Source organism: Haematobia irritans, chromosome 2 (genome assembly GCF_050003625.1).
Source record: "Haematobia irritans isolate KBUSLIRL chromosome 2, ASM5000362v1, whole genome shotgun sequence".
In the NCBI taxonomy this organism is placed as follows: Eukaryota; Metazoa; Arthropoda; class Insecta; order Diptera; family Muscidae; genus Haematobia; species Haematobia irritans.
In genome coordinates, this window is record NC_134398.1 from 102,420,106 (window position 1) to 102,432,423 (window position 12,318).

The 12,318-nt window shown below is 38.2% G+C and overlaps 1 protein-coding gene across 1 annotated transcript in view; it reads right to left on the reverse strand.

Annotated features, from left to right (window-relative positions):
• The window catches only part of Sos (Son of sevenless guanine nucleotide exchange factor), a gene marked incomplete at both ends in the record, with an annotated part of 72,841 nt that extends 60,649 nt beyond the window's left edge, over nt 1–12,192 (reverse strand). The window contains 1 exon segment of the mRNA XM_075295761.1: nt 11,749–12,192. Coding sequence (XP_075151876.1) covers nt 11,749–12,192 — 444 coding nt within the window.
• Between the last annotated feature and the right edge of the window lie 126 nt (nt 12,193–12,318).

Consider the following 12,318-nt stretch of genomic DNA (forward strand, 5'->3'; position numbering starts at 1 on the left):
TTAAAGTTTTTTATTATGTACACGCACATACATACATAAATGGACTTAGGAGTAAGTATGAGCAATTTTTAGTTCGGTTTACGTCGTTTCGATTAACGTCGTCAAATTTCGGAACCAATCACGACGTAAATCGAGGGCTTACTGTATAGCGGTAGAAAGGTCGCCGAAGCTGGGCCAAGACACATAATCCCCATGGAACACTTCTGTGTCACAAGAAGGGATGCTAATGGACGATGAACTCGTCTTGGCTACCCCTTGAGAAACAATTGATTTACTCTTCCAGTTACCTAATATAGTCATACAGTTCATGTAAATGGTGTGAATCTCACGCATACGCTTTCTAACAGCAGCTTCCCAGTAAAAAAAAGCGTCGTCAAAAAAGTAGTGAAATTTTGGATCCGGAAGCGATGAATTAACACGGGATTGTCATAGGACGGATGTCCACCATTTTAACAGCCGTTGCACTGAATTTGCATCACTTCGTACTCTGTGATTCAAATTCAGTGTTTTGGATGTGAATTAAAAAATGTCATATTTTGACAAGTAAATATTTTTTATAATTTTTTATGATTTTTAATGCATTCTAACGCTTGTCCGAAACGTTTGAAATAAAATATTTTGAAAAATTCGCAATATTTCTTGAATGGATTTTGAATTTTTTTTTTCGACAAAATTTCAATAATTTGTACCATTTTATTAAAGCTTACTCTGTTTTAACCTTTTTGAAACAAAAAATTAAATTTACCCATTAAAAATAAGAAAAAAACGAGTTATAAATAATTGAATTAAAAAAACTTCCTGTGTAGTTGAAATAAAGAACATCTTTGGGAGTAGATCTTTTGGAAGTGCTTTTAAAGTTGTGCCTTTGGAAGAACTTTCAAATTTTTTTGCTCGGTTTATTTGATTTGCTACACTCTGCGTCCGCATTACATTTCTTATAACTATCTTTTAGTTCTGTCCACAATCCTAGCAACTCCTGTTTTTCTGCCTCAATCGTTGAGTAATAATAGTTACTTGAGTCAGCCTCGCTCATTTTCTTTGCATGGGCATAGACTTAAGTATTCCTCTACCTATCCCATCTCGATAATTACTTTACCTTCATTCACAGTATACGGCCAACAAATGTCTATAAAACCAGTTGTATGCCTTAAACTTATTTCACGGAGACAGATTATGAGTGTAATACAATCAATATTCGCTTTGTTTGTTATTGTTGGTTTCTCTTCAATCATTATTGTTGTTTTTGATTTCAGCTTAAAACCATGCATTGACTAAACTACAAGTGTAGCTTAACCAACAAGTGTAGCGTAACCAATCTCAAAATGAATTACCTATAAAATTATTCAAATTAAAACCCTTATACTACTGTGCCTTCTTATTTACTTTGATACTAACACGTAGAAATTTGTTGTTGCACAAAATTGTTGCCGACCAAAATATTTGTTATTTTTCAAAACAATCGTATATTTATATTCCACACATTTAGCTGCTACACATTTCTTCGGCTTAGTGCTAGCCCGAATTATCCAAAAGAGACAATAATTTTTCACAATGCAAGCAAAACATAAATATTCACAATTAACGCAAACTTTCCAGTATATAGGGCCAGTATATTATATTGTACAAAAGAAATGTACATACCTTGATGATATCGCTGACTTTTTGTAGAGGCTAGTAGGACCAATGTTTAGCTACCTTGTAACCTTTGTAAAATGTATACACCACACACACTTTTGTTTATTTTGCTTATTTAATTCAGTTATTGGTATTTATTGTTTCTATTTGTAATTGAGATCAATTCCACGTTCAGGCTTTGATTTTGATTTAAACTTCACTTAGCTCTCTGCCGCTTGCCTCTTCGATATGTTTATTGCAACTGAGCCAAAAAGAAAAACAATAAATTAAGATCGATTGAAATGTCCCTTTTGAGACTTCAATGCAAAACTTGACGAAAAACAGAATTCAACGGATTGAGAGTGAGAGAGGCAAACGGCAGAGAGCGGAGGCGATTTGTTCACGTAATACCACTCCACACAGTGGGTCAAATGCTTACGTGAACAATGTCCATATGTATATGCTTGAAACGACCTGAAGGAATGGTATACGTTCTACACATGATCTCGTTTGACGCTTAGTTTTCTGTTGCTGAAATTATTTACATGGTTTGGACCACGAGTTTACATCTTTAGTCCTTCTTGGCCAAAAATACTTCATGCATACTAGTGGGACAATTGGTGTACTGATTTAAAAATATCCCACCATTCAGTCTTAGCTTTATAAGGGGGTAAGTACCAATCGAAATTTCACACCAAATTTTGAGATCTGCATTTGAAATATCACACAGCTCAAGTGTAAATATAGTTTTTATCGATTGATCGCTTCTACGCCACCATAGATGTCGTTAGAGTCTTGTGGCCTATATTCACGTAAAAATTGCGAACTTCCACGAAATATCAAAAATGAATTTCTTGCTAAAAAAAACAAGAGGTTGTGTATCCCTATACGTATAAAAACTATGTCACCTCTACAATATGCAAGCCATTGAAAATATACAACACTTTGCCCAGTTCTCAAGGAATTTATAATTGCTTATTTCCGGAAAATTATATTGAATGATGATAAAATGAAGGATATATTGAAGCCATGAAGAAAGCGATTGGATTAAATTAGTTTACTAGATTTAATCGGCTATGAAATACAGGCAATACTTGGTAGATGAACTAATCCGAATCAATCATAAAACGAGACAGACGTTTTTATAAAAAATATTGTTAAATTAAATTAAACATTGTTATATTTATCTTTATTAAATAGATGTTATATATAATAATGTCATGTAATGGAATTTTTAATTAATTAATAAAGAATTACAAATAAAAAATATCCACGAGCTTTCCATTTACTTTTTCAGAAGCTCGTGAACACTCATCGGGCCAGGTAAAGGGAAGTGGCTTGCTCCTAACCGTCTTCTTATATTTTTTCTGTCCATAATTCTGGAAACGAGCTATGTAACATAACTCTGGAAACGAGCTATTCTAAGACTGGTTCAATGGAAATGATCCAAGTTGACACTACTTTCGGATCACAATTTGGGGATTCAAACTACTTTTTTGGAAGCTCATTTTTTGCTGGGATGTAATGTTTCACTTCATACACATTGTTTTGAAATATACCACAAAAAAAAAAAACAATTAGCTTATATTATATTATCTTTTATAATTTAGTTAAAATACAATAAAATTGTGCTAAAAATCAAAATAATGTTTTTATTACATACTTGATAAAAAATGCTAAATACCGCCCAGTATTCGATTATTCGAACACCCTATATCTCAAAAACTAAAATTTTAAGAAAAAATCTGATTCCAGATTTAAAATTTTTGGACCAAATTACCCTAGTATACGAAATTTGGTAAAAAAAATCTACAAGAAACATTTAGCTTGGGCGTTAATGGTTAATTTTCCATTATATTTTTCCCTTACGACGCGCGCACATTGTCATACGACTTATATTTCTCCATTCGAGGTTTATCTATGATTTGGTTATGGGCCCAACACTTAAGAGGTTGGCTGATAAGTCCCCGGTCTAACAAAGAAAAACACATTTCTTTGTCAAAATTCGTTTTTATTATTCAAAATAGTTCCCTTCAAGAGCGATACCACGATTATAACGACCTTCCAATTTTTTGATACCATTTTCTTAGCACTCCTTCGGTTTTGCCTCAAAATAGGCCTAAGTTTCGGCGATCACATCTTAATTGCAGCCAAATTTTTTCCCTGCGAGAATCCTTTTGAGGTCTGAGAACAAGCAAAAGTCGCTTGGGGCCAGATCTGGAGAATACGGTGGGTGGGGAAGCAATTCGAAGCCCAATTCATTCATTTTTGCCATCGTTCTCAATGACTTGTGGCACGGTGCGTTATCTTGGTGGAACAACACTTTTTTCTTCTTCATATGGGGCCGTTTTGCCGCGATTTCGAACTTCAAACGCTCCAATGACGCCATATAATAGTCACTGTTGATGGTTTTTCTCTTCTCAAGATAATCGATAAAAATTATTCCATGCACATCCCAAAAAACAGAGGCCATTACTTTGCCAGCGGACTTTTGAGTCTTTCCACGCTTCGGAGACGGTTCACCGGTCCACCGCTGTCCACTCTGCCAACTGTCGATTGGACTCAGGAGTGTAGTGATGGTTAGGTTAGGTTAGGTTAGGTGGCAGCCCGATGTATCAGGCTCACTTAGACTATTCAGTCCATTGTGATACCACATTGGTGAACTTCTCTCTTATCACTGAGTGCTGCCCGATTCCATGTTAAGCTCAATGACAAGGGACCTCCTTTTTATAGCCGAGTCCGAACGGCATTCCACACTGCAGTGAAACCACTTAGAGAAGCTTTGAAACCCTCAGAAATGTCACCAGCATTACTGAGGTGGGATAATCCACCGCTGAAAAACTTTTTGGTGTTCGGTCGAAGCAGGAATCGAACCCACGACCTTGTGTATGCAAGGCGGGCATGCTAACCATTGCACCACGGTGGCTCCCGAGTGTAGTGATGGAGCCATGTTTCATCCATTGTCACATATCGACGGAAAAACTCGGGTGTATTACGAGTTAACAGCTGCAAACACCGCTCAGAATCATCAACACGTTGTTGTTTTTGGTCAAATGTGAGCTCGCGCGGCACCCATTTTGCACAGAGCTTCCGCATATCCAAATATTGATGAATGATATGACAAACACGTTCCTTTGATATCTTTTAGGCCTCTGCTATCTCGATCAACTTCATTTTACGGTCATTCAAAATCATTTTGTGGATTTTTTTGATGTTTTCGTCGGTAACCACCCCTTTCGGGCGTCCACTGCGTTCACCGTCCTCCGTGCTCATTTCACCACGCTTGAATTTAGCATACCAATCAATTATTGTTGATTTCCCTGGGACAGAGTCCGGAAGCTCATTATCAAGCCAAGTTTTTGCTTCCACCGTATTTTTCCCTTCAGAAAACAGTATTTTATCAAAATACGAAATTCCTTTTTTGTCGATTTTTTTCACAATAACAAAAGTTGCTACACAAAAGACGCTCTATCTCATAAACTAATTGACTTACAGACGTCAAATTTTGACACGAATCATTTGAAGGTTGGTACTATATAAAAATAATATGCATTTAATACTAGCGACGCCATCTATGTGTCAGACCGGGGACTTATCAGCCAGCCTGTTATCATATCAGAAAGATCTTAAAAGCGATTGTAAATAATTTTCAATAAGATAAAAGAGAATTGTATTTGCCAAGAGAAAATAACGTTTTCTCTTCACGTTATTCTCAGTCGTTGTTCAGAATTTAAATATCTACCAGCGATCAAAAGGTTGTTGTGCGCTCTGTTTACAAAGTTTCGAATTTACCGAGGAGGAATATACTCATTGGATTTACATTGTATCAGTGATATTTACTGCATGTATATATATAGTTTGGCCTAGATCACGGTGTAATTTATATGGTGTCATGTTGGGAAAAAAAATCATAATAATAATGTGCTTATAACCAGTGCTGCCGCTACCACTTCAATCGAAGTATTTTGCTTCATTTTCACAAAATTTACTTCGTCACTCCTTCTTCCAAAAATCTACTTCACTTTTTGTTCTGTTTCAAATTTTAAAAATTTTCCCCATATTACCTAATTGTTTTTCCTATTCCTTTAATTACGATGAACATAGGGGTTTTAATCATTGTACTATTAACGATGTGGACCGAATTTTGCATAGTTTTTAGAGACCATATACTTACACCATGTACCAAATTTCAGCCGGATCGGATTAAATTTGATTCTCTTAGAGGCTCCGAAAGCCAAATCGGGGGATCAGTTTATAAGGGGGCTTTATATAATTATGGACCGATGTAGACCAATTTTTGCATGGTTGTTAGAGATCATATGCTGAAACCATGTACCAAATTTCAGCTGGATCGGATGAAATTTGCTTCTCTTAGAGTCCCCGCAAGCCAAATTTGGGGGTCCGTTTATATGGGGGCTATACGTAAGTGGACCGATATGGCCCATTTGCAATACCATCCGACCTACATCAATAACAACTACTTGTGCCAAGTTTCAAGTCGATAGCTTCTTTCGTTCGGAAGTTAGAGTGATTTCAACAGACGGACGGACGGATGGACATGCTCAGATCGACTCAGAATTTCACCACGACCCAGAATAAATATACTTTATGGGGTCTTAGAGCAATATTTCGATGTGTTACAAACGGAATGACAAAGTTAATATACCCCCATCCTATGGTGGAGGGTATAATAAAATGAATTCTATTGTGTTTTCAAAAATGTACGCTACTTCAATTTTATTCAATCTACTCCACGTTTTTTCCAAAATCTACTTCACTCAATTTTTCACTAGCGGCAGCACTGCTTATAACTAAGTCTGACATATTTGTTGCTCTCCGTAAGTGGAGTTCTCTCTCAAACTAAGGAGAGTCGTTTAATTTCATTTTTTCACTTGAAGTGGTATTAGAGATTGGATTGATGATTTTGAAGGGGTTACTCTATAGCGAATTTGTTTATTAGGAAATATGTTGAATAATATGAGTTTTTGATTGAGGAAAAACAGGAAAGAAAATTAAATTAAAATTGTAATTCGACAAAATGTTGGTATCGTCTAATATATTTTTTTCTGTGAGCTGTGACGCGTATTTCCTACTGTGAAAAAGAGACGTTCAAATCGACCATATTGATTGTATTTATACCCTAAACCACATAGTGGTCAGGGTATAATAACTTTGATCTGCGGAAATACGCTTTATCTCATAACCCTATTTCAATGATACCCAAACAATGCTTATGTTTACTAATTCAGTAGGGGCGGTTTAGGATATGATATAGGCAGCCCCGCCCGACTTTCTACCTTACTCACTTCTTTTAAAATTGGATTGAACCATTTTGGATAAAGTAATATCGCGAAATAGAGGAACCGGTGGTATTATGAAAATTTAAGTAGTTTGCGTCATTGTTTTTGAGATGGAGTATAATGCGATGTCTAGTGCGGCACACACTATGTATACGTTGGAGTTACGTATAGAGAAATTTAAGAGTTTGGGGACAAGGTTAAGACATCATATTAGAATTTTAACATAGACTGCGAATGCGCAGAAGAGCAGGAGAGAGAGGCGTCCTATCTTTTTCGACAATGTCGGGAGGCATATATAATCTGTGCCGCAGCGATGGGGGAACTTTCTCAGACTTTTTAGGTAGGTCTGCTCTCATGTCCACGGCGCTTTCAGCCAGCCATATGACTCCTCAACCGGTGGAAAATAGAGGTAATGATCGTCGTTTGCGATTGCCTCGTTCGATTGCGATTGCTACAAGTCAACGTACTTCTCAGGAAAATTCTAACAGGGAGCTGGATATTCAGAACTGTTTTGCTATGTCGTCCAAGCACGTTTTATTGCGGACTGCCGTGACAAATATCGGAGTGAAAGGAATCCTTTACAGTGCGAGGGCCTTGTTGGATCCTGGGTTACAAGCAACGTTAATTTCAGAAAAACTTAAAAGGCGTCTCGGCTTAGCGACTATAAAGGTCAACGCCTGGGTATCTGATTTCCACAATGCATTGGCTGGCCTGACTCAGAAGCAATGTGTATTTGAATTGACATCAGGAAAGGATGAGGACATTAAGGTGGAGCTATGTGGTTCGGTGTTGCCGCATCTTACCAGGAAATTGCCAATATCCTCCATTTCATTTCCGGAAAGCTTTTCTGTGGGTGATGTAGGATTAGCAGATCCATACTTTGCAAGAAGTTATCAGGTGGATATTTTGATCGGTGCGGATTTTTATCCCCAAATAATTTTGGATGACATTCAACGTAATGTTCTTAGTTCTCTTGTGGCCTAGAACATGGGTATTGACAGCCCAACTTAATAGTGTAAAAGTCGGGTTTACGGAGAGTGATCTCGATGTTTATCAGAAAGGACATCCACGAAGCTGAGACTAGTTTTCATCGCATCTTGTCCGACTTAAAGTGGCATGAGCTTAAACGATACTCTGTACCCCGAAGCGATTTTACAGAAAGATTTGACATTGTTGATCGAAATATAGAGGTTTTACCGCTATGTTTTTAATGGCGACATTGAGAAGATGTATCGCCAAATATTTGTCGATGATAGACAAACTTGTTTACAACGGGTAATATTTCGAGACGATCCAAGGCATTCAGAGAGCACTTTTTAGAAATAGATGAAGAGAGCAAGGCTAAAACATTGGACATTATGTGGAGACAGTTCGTTGATGATTACGATAACTTCAACAACGTTCAATTACCACTTAGACTATTCAGTCCATTGTGATACCACATTGGTGAACTCAGTGATAAGAGAGAAGTTCACCAATGTGGTATCACAATGGACTGAACATTCTAAGTGTCAGTCATCAATGAACTGTCTCCATCTAATGCCCAATGTTTTAGCCTTGTGAGTGAGTCTGATACATCGGGCTGCCACCTAACCTACCACTACGGATTGGGTTTGAACCAAATTGCCATATAGAAATGCATGGGTTCCCCGACCATTTCGTTACCAATGTTAGGTTAGGTTAGGTTAAAGTGGCAGCCCGATTAAGTTGCAGGCTCACTTAGACTATTCAGTCCATTGTGATACCACATTTAACTAAAAGTACCTATTACATATGAGCACTTCTAGTTTTAACCACTGAACCTTCACTATTATTTTCTTTTCTTGAACCAACCAGATTGTTCCAAAAACATTCGGCAGCGACCCATTATAGGAGATATCAGAAGTGATATCTGACGTCTTGAGAACACTAGCATATCTAGTTTGCGGTTCAAGTTTAAATGGGGCCATATTTGCTTGGTGTCGTTACAACCCTTGCAATTCTCCCATCGGACATTTGCCATCATGACAGCCTTCTCACGCAGTAAGACCTTGCAGATAGCCAAAGACATACCAACAGATTCTAGTTCCCCTGGAATACGTAATGTAGTTCCTAGCCTTGCTAACTCATCTGCTTCGCAGTTCCCCGGTATGTTCCTATGTCCAGGTGAATATTGTACTGCTCAGCCATCTCGTTGAGAGATTTGCGGCAGTCTATGGCCGTTTCTGAGTTAAGGAACACAGAGTCCAAGGATTTTATTGCAGGTTGACTGTCTGAGTATATATTAATGCCAATATTTGTTGGAACATTACTTCTCAGCCAATTCGCCACCTCTCTTATTGCTAATATTTCAGCCTCAAAAACACTACAGTGATTAGAAATCTTTTCGCTATTCGAAGTTCAAGATCTTTAGAATATACTCCGAAACCCATTTGTCCATCCAATTTGGAGCCATCAGTGTAGAAATCTATATATCTTTTATTCCCCGTGTCAGTGTACACCACGCCTCACTGTTGGGAATTAGAGTTTCAAACTTTTTGTCGAAAAGTGCTTTCGCCAGAGTGTAATCCACTACGTTAGGCACATCTGGCATTATTTTGAGGACCGAACTGTGACCGTACATTTTTTCCGACCACAGCGATAGCTCACGAAACCGCACAGCCGTTGTTGCAGCTGACTGTTTGGCCAAAATGCCTAAAGGCAATAGATGCAGCATGACATTAAGGGAATCTGTTCCTGTCTTACTGAATGCGCCTGAGATACACAAGCACGCCATACACTGAACTTTATCTAAACCTGTCGGTTGCTGAAGTGCCGGCCACCAGACTACGACACCATATAGCATTATGGGTCTAACCACTGCCGTGTATAGCCAATGCACAATTTTCGGTTTTAATCCACACTTTTTTCCTATTGCCTTTTTGCACGAGTACAAAGCTACCGTGGCTTTTCTCGCTCTTTCTTCAATATTAAGCTTAAAGTTCAGCTTACTGTCCAGAATAACGCCAAGGTATTTTGCACACTCACCAAAGGGAATTTCAATACCCCCTAACGATATGGGCTTAACCGTGGGAGTTTTGCGGTCTTTGCAGTACATGACTAATTCTGTCTTTACAGGAATTACTCCAAGACCATTCTCTTTCGCCCATTTCTCAGTCATCCGGAGGGTTCTCTGTATAACATCTCTGATTGTGGATGGGAATTTTCCCCTGACTGCTAGAGCCACATCGACTGCTTACGCCACCACTTTTGTCCTTCCAGAAGGTTGTTTATAGCAACATTCCAAAGAAGAGGTGATAGAACTCCTCCTTGGGGAGTGCCTCTGTTCCCATACCTTTGTATGTTTGCTTGTCCTAATGTGACCGAAATTCATCTCCTCATTAGCAGTTCGTCTAGCAGCCAAAGTATACCTGGATCAACAATCAGAGTTGCCAGTCCATTTAATATAGAGCTCGGATTCACGTTATTGAATGCCCCTCGATGTCTAGAAATGCCACGATTGTGTATTCATTGACAAATAGTGAGCTTTCAATAAAGCTGACTAGTTCATGCAAAGCGGTCTCTGTAGACCTTTCGAGTATGCATGCTGTCGTTTCGAGAGCAAACTTGAATCGACGCTAGTTCTAAGATAAATATCTATCATCCTCTCCAGAGTCTTAAGTAGGAATGAGGATAAGCCGATTGGTCGGAAATCCTTCGCACTCGAGTAAGAGGCTTTTCCCACTTTAGGTATGAAAACGACTTTTGTTTCCCTCCACTTTTCTGGAATATACGCTAAGTTTATACATCATTTATATATCGCCGCAACCAGGGGATAATTCTTTCAGTCACTGCTTGTAACTCCGCCGGACCAATTCCATCAGGTCCGCTATTTAAAGCCCATTTTATTCTATATTTCGATACAATTTCCTCGATAAGAAATGACCGCTGAGCCTCTGTTACACCGCCAGAACATAGTGTCCCAATCCTCAGGAGCTCTGGTGGACTTTGCTTTGTTAAAGAGCTGCCTGCAGGATTTCCTCATATTACTTAACTCCGTATACCACCATGGTGGTCGATTTTTCCCATTTGGCTTCCCTCTAGGGCATGCAGCTTTCAGTGAGATATTGAAGGCCTTAGCAATCCTCTCCACTACGTGTTCGATATCTTGCACAGTGCTCATATTTGTCTCTGGTATTTCCGGTATCATCATATCGAACGATTCCCTATACCTATTCCAATCGGTTTCCTAACATTTGGCGGAAATATGGTCTATGAAGTACGAACAGCCAATCTAAAACTGATGTAGCGATGATCTGAGAAGCTATGTTCCCCCAAAACTTGCCACTCAGATATCTTATCATTCAGTTCCGGAGAGGCCAATGTGACGTCCAACACCTCTTGCCCGTTCTTGGTGACGAAGGTTGGTGCATCTCCCTTATTGCAAACTACCAGGTTAGTACGCAAAATAAACTCTATTAGCGACTCTCCCCTTGCATTAGTATCACTGTTTTGTCTTTGTTTTCAGTGACTCCTCAAATAAGGTCCCCGATATATATTGAAAATATACAAGTATACACGTCAAAAAAGGTTCAAGAAGTAAAACTGTAATATAAACAAATGAGTTTAATATTCGCAACAAAATCAAACATTTCAGCTGGCAATAAATTGCTTCTCTGTAAGCAAATCATTAAACCCATATATAGTAATATATAATGCAACTGTGGGGTTGTGTGAATCGAAATGAGGTAAATAAATACAAAAGTTACAAAACAAAATAGTACGCGCTATTGTGCTGTCGTAAGCTCCCTGATATATAAGGAATATATATAAATATAAATATTTTTTTTATTACGTATAACACCAATGTATTTACCTTTCTCTGCACAATTTTTAAGACTGAATCCACCCATTTCCTCATTGATTTCCCGTTCACACCTTCCAAAAAGTTTAACAGCTTCCCAAGTAATGTGGGATCTTTTTCAAAATCATAGAAATGGTGATCGACCCAATGTCTCAAAACATTAAGCACTCTGAATTGCACAGGTTGTACATATTCTTTTCGATATCTCTTCCAATCCTCCCTTTGGGAGTTTTTATGTAGCTTGTCACCGTCGCAGTGAGCGTTCTCCTTTTCATTCGTATGTTGCTCTGTATACACCAAACTAGGATCCGGTATGTAGAAACGTTCTATTAACAGCGTCAACAGATTTTGAGGTGTACAGAAATATCGATATGTGGTGAGGAATGTTCTAACGAACATTGGATCAGCATAAATGTGATAAGTTAGACGTTCGATTAACTTGCACAAAGTCGCCCCCTGAAAAATAGAATATGAAGTCATACAAATCATATTTTATTGCATATATAAAAGAAATTGTCTTATTTTTTCCACATTTCGAACGCTGATTGTTTTTTGGTGGACATGGCTGCATGTTTTCACAAA